The sequence below is a fragment of the Antrostomus carolinensis genome, unplaced genomic scaffold (genome assembly GCF_000700745.2).
Source record: "Antrostomus carolinensis isolate BGI_N321 unplaced genomic scaffold, ASM70074v2 scaffold38208, whole genome shotgun sequence".
Taxonomy (NCBI): Eukaryota; Metazoa; Chordata; class Aves; order Caprimulgiformes; family Caprimulgidae; genus Antrostomus; species Antrostomus carolinensis.
Window position 1 is genome coordinate 2,097 of NW_010331601.1, and position 3,919 is coordinate 6,015.

The 3,919-nt window shown below is 57.9% G+C and overlaps 1 protein-coding gene across 1 annotated transcript in view; it reads left to right on the forward strand.

The window, feature by feature from the left end:
- Positions 1-3,919, forward strand: part of ARHGEF11 (Rho guanine nucleotide exchange factor 11) — a gene marked incomplete at both ends in the record, with an annotated part of 13,467 nt that overhangs the window by 1,084 nt on the left and 8,464 nt on the right. Inside the window, 9 exon segments of the mRNA XM_029086293.1 lie at positions 177-307; positions 553-607; positions 687-763; positions 1,217-1,357; positions 1,519-1,593; positions 1,858-1,959; positions 2,384-2,482; positions 3,060-3,102; positions 3,806-3,902. Of these exon segments, the coding sequence (XP_028942126.1) occupies positions 177-307; positions 553-607; positions 687-763; positions 1,217-1,357; positions 1,519-1,593; positions 1,858-1,959; positions 2,384-2,482; positions 3,060-3,102; positions 3,806-3,902 (820 nt within the window).

The window sequence follows — 3,919 nt, forward strand, 5'->3', positions numbered from 1 at the left end:
AATTACAGGTGCGGCGGCGGCAGGGCTCTTTTCTTCTGCAAATCCACAGCTCTCAGTGCTACCCTGGTGCTGTCCCACCTTCCCATCGTCCCACCATCCTGCTCAGCCACATTTCCTCATGAGCAGCAGGATGGAGCTTACGGGGTTGGGGTTGGTGTGAACATCTCCTCTCTTTTTCTCCACTCAGCGTTTCTATGAGGTGTACAGCCGAAACCCTGCCACAGCAGTGGAGGAGCAGATTGAGGGAGCACGCCGGCGGGTCAGCCAACTCCAGCTTAAAATCCTCCAGGAGACTGGTGGCTCCATGGTACGTGAAATTCATGGGGTTACCCCCAGCTCAGTTATCCTGCCATCCTCCCAGCTCCCTCCAAGACTGGCTGGAGCCTGGGGAAACCCTCCTGAGGTGGTGGGCACAGCAGTGGGGACATCCCTGGTTTCCAAAACCTGCTGTGGTGGGAGCTGCTGGGGCTGGCCCATCCCTGGCCCTGCATCTGGCTGTCCCTACATGTCAGGGAATGTCCCATGGGTCCAACACACCTCCTCATGTTGCAGGATTCGGGGCGACTGTGCAGCGACTCCAGCTTGACTGGTTTCAGGGTGATGGAAGGTGAGTTGTGCTGGTGATTCGGACCATCCCCACCTCCCCATCTCCTGAACACGCAGGTCAGTCTCTCCTCTCCTCACAGGACGCCTCTCCCTAGACTCGCAGGACGGGGACAGCGGGTTGGAGTCCGGGACGGAGCGGTTCCCTTCCGTGAGCGAGGTGAGAGTGGAATTACTGCGGCTGTGGGGAGCCCACCACGACTTCTGCTGGGCCCTGGGAGTGGGGAGAAAAGCCCAGATAGATGGGGCTGGGCCTTCTTAGAGGTCAAGGACCTGCCTTTGCAATCCCAATTATTTGTTTGCCATCTGAAGAAGCTGAATTTCTTGTAGTGCAGTCTCAGTTCTGAATTTCTTGGGCTTATAATGTTTAGCCTGGCATAACTGTCCCAAAATTAAGGGTACCCCAAAGTTTCTGGCTTGTGGTCCTAATTGTAAAGTGTTTCTGATGGCCCTGGAGGGTTTTTGTGGTTTCCAAGTTCCCGGGCCCATCTCCCATTATGGTCTCTGACCTGGAAACTGCTCTTGAGATGGCCCCGAGTGCCTGTGCAGGGTGGGTGGGCAGCAGCGGAGCCCTGTGCCCAGCGTCCCCTGATGCCTGCGCTGCCATCCCCAGCATGTCTCCCTGAACCGCAATTCCGTCCTCTCCGACCACGGCCTGGACAGCCCACGAACCTCCCCGGTCATCACCGCTCGCCTCTTCCAGCACCATCGCCGACAGGGCTCCGACACCCCCTTCACCCCCTCTGCCGAGCAGGTGGGCTAGGGATGGGTTTGGGGTCCCACTGCATGGCCAGGGTGTCTGATGGGTGCTCAATGCCATCAGATGTGGTCTGAGCTGGTGGGTGCTGCATGGGGGGTGAAAGTGTCCCCCCAGAGCCAGTCACCTGGCTCCTGACTGTCCCCTCTCCCTGACAGGGGTTGGACCAGACAGGACGACCCCTCATCATCGGGCCAGAGGAGGATTGTGACCCAGGATATTTCAATAACGAGGTAACAGCATCCGAAATATTCTTGGCTTTTGTCTCTTCTCCTTAGAGGACAGGGCTGTCCCCTTCCCACTTGGGTCCCTTTGTGGTCACTCGTGCCCTGGCACCTGGTGGCATTTAGAAATCCTCCCAGGGCTGGTCCGGGGCACACGAGTGCCGGTCTGGGGTGAGGAGAGGGAGTTTTTTACCCTGGTGCTGGGCTGTGGGATGAAGTTAATTCCTTTCCTTCCTAACTGTCTCTTTCTCCTCTGGTCCCTTCTCTGCACAGTGTGACTCCCTCTTCCAGGACCTGGGCAAGCTGAAATCCCGGCCGGCACATCTGGGGGTCTTCTTGCGCTACATCTTCTCCCAGGCAGATCCCAGCCCCCTGGTAAGGGACACACCAGAGTCACCAACGCAGACACCAAGCAGAGCAGGGGTGGGGATGCAGATGGGGCAGCATGTTTGTCACCAGCTGAGTGCAGAGTGGTGCTGGTTTGCTGAGCCCATCCACAAAGCTCTGTGTTGCCCTTCTGCCAGCAGTGGGCAGCTGTCTGCACCAGCCTGGTCTCTGCCTGCTGCAGGCAGCTGTCAGTTCCCACAGCTGCGGGTGTGTGTGAGAGGGAAACACAGCGAAGGGTTACACTTCCTCCACGTCCTCCCAGGCGTGGCACGGTGGGGTGCTGCCATCCCCAGACCCCAGTAATCATTTCCTGTTTCATGGCCTTGGGTGCAGCTTTACTGAGCCTTTCACCTCCCAACTTCTAAACCTTCCTCCTCCTTCATTGCCCATCTCTGCTCTCCCCTCTTCGCAGCTTTTCTACTTATGCACGGACGTTTGCCAGCAGACGAGCACCAAGGATTCCCGGGTCTTGGGGAAGGACATCTGGAACATCTTCTTGGACAGGAATGCGGTAAGGGCAGGACTTCAGTTGTGAGCCTGCACCGGAGTCCTTGTCCCTGTGGGATATCAGCTGGGGAGCCAGCGCTGGGTGTCGTTTCCCTCGCACGGGGTTGTTTTTTTCATGATGTTTTTGCCTCTGACATGGCTTTGTTGCTGCTGGTTCCTCCACTTCGGTGCAAGCGGTTGCGTAAGGCCCGTACCCACCCGTTGCACAACTCCAGCTGCCCCAGTGCCTGGAAGCTTGGCGCAGGCAGGAGAGGAGGGTCCTGGCAGTGAGGCTCCAAGTGCTCCCATTAGTTCCCAATGCCCCCTCGGAGGGAACAGGGGTCCCATTGTGCTGCTCTGGAGGGGTTTGTGTGGGTGCTTGGGGTTTGGGTGCTTGGGATGTGAGATCCTCAGCTCTCACCTCTCTGGCTGCAGACATTGGCACAGGGCGATGGTGCAGGAGCATGGGCAGCCTCTCCACGCTGGCTTGAGCCTGGCTCTGGTATCTGCACCATATCACCGGTTCCTTCCAGCCCTGCTCGCTGCATGGGGGGAAGTGAACCAGTGCTGAGCTGCTCTCCTGTTCTGCCTTCCCTCCCCAGCCTCTCCGAGTGAAAGTGTCTGAGCAGCTCCTGGCTGAGATTGGTGAGTGAGGGGCTCCCACGTCGTGTGCCACGGCTCAGGGCTTGCCACAGCACCCGCGGTCTGCACCACCGGCACCATCGGCACCTTCCCCCTCACCAAGGGCTGTGTGTTAGGATGCCAAAGCAGGATCTCAAAGGACTTCTGCAGGACTCTCCCTGTTGTCCTCTTAAAGAGGATCTGCTGAGGTTTGGGACTGAGGCTCCTGAGCTTTTCCCCAGCTCGGACCCACTGGTCCCAGGGGTCTTGTTATGGGCAAGTGTCTCAGCCTGGGTGGGCAAAATGGGTGACTGGTTGTCCCAGCCTGGAAACCCAGCCTGGAAAGCAGCGAGCAAGGGGGCTGCTTTCTGGCAGGAGGAGGCCAGCGGAGAGGCTCTGCACTCTCCCTGCTCTGCCCAAGGGCCTGAGGCTGCCAGAAGATCCCTTATGCCCTTCCTTGTATGCAGAGGATGTTTGGTGACACCAGAGTTACGATGTGAAGAAGAATTTCTTTGCTGAAAGGGTTCTGAGGCATTGGAAGGGGTTGCCCAGGGCAGTGGTGGAGTCCCCATCCCTGGAGGGATTGAAGAGTCGTGTAGACACAGTGCTGAGGGACATGGGTTAGTCGGGGACTTGTCAGTGTTGGGTTCATGGTTGGACTCAATGATCTTGAAGGGCTTTTCCAATCTAAGCAATTCTGTGATTGATTCTCCTCTTCCATCCCCAGAGACTCGCCTGCGGAGTGGAGACGATGTCCGAGCCGCTCTCTTTGAAGCTCAGGAGATGGTGATGCCCGAGATACAGGAGCAGATCCAGGACTACAGGTAACACAGCTGCCCTG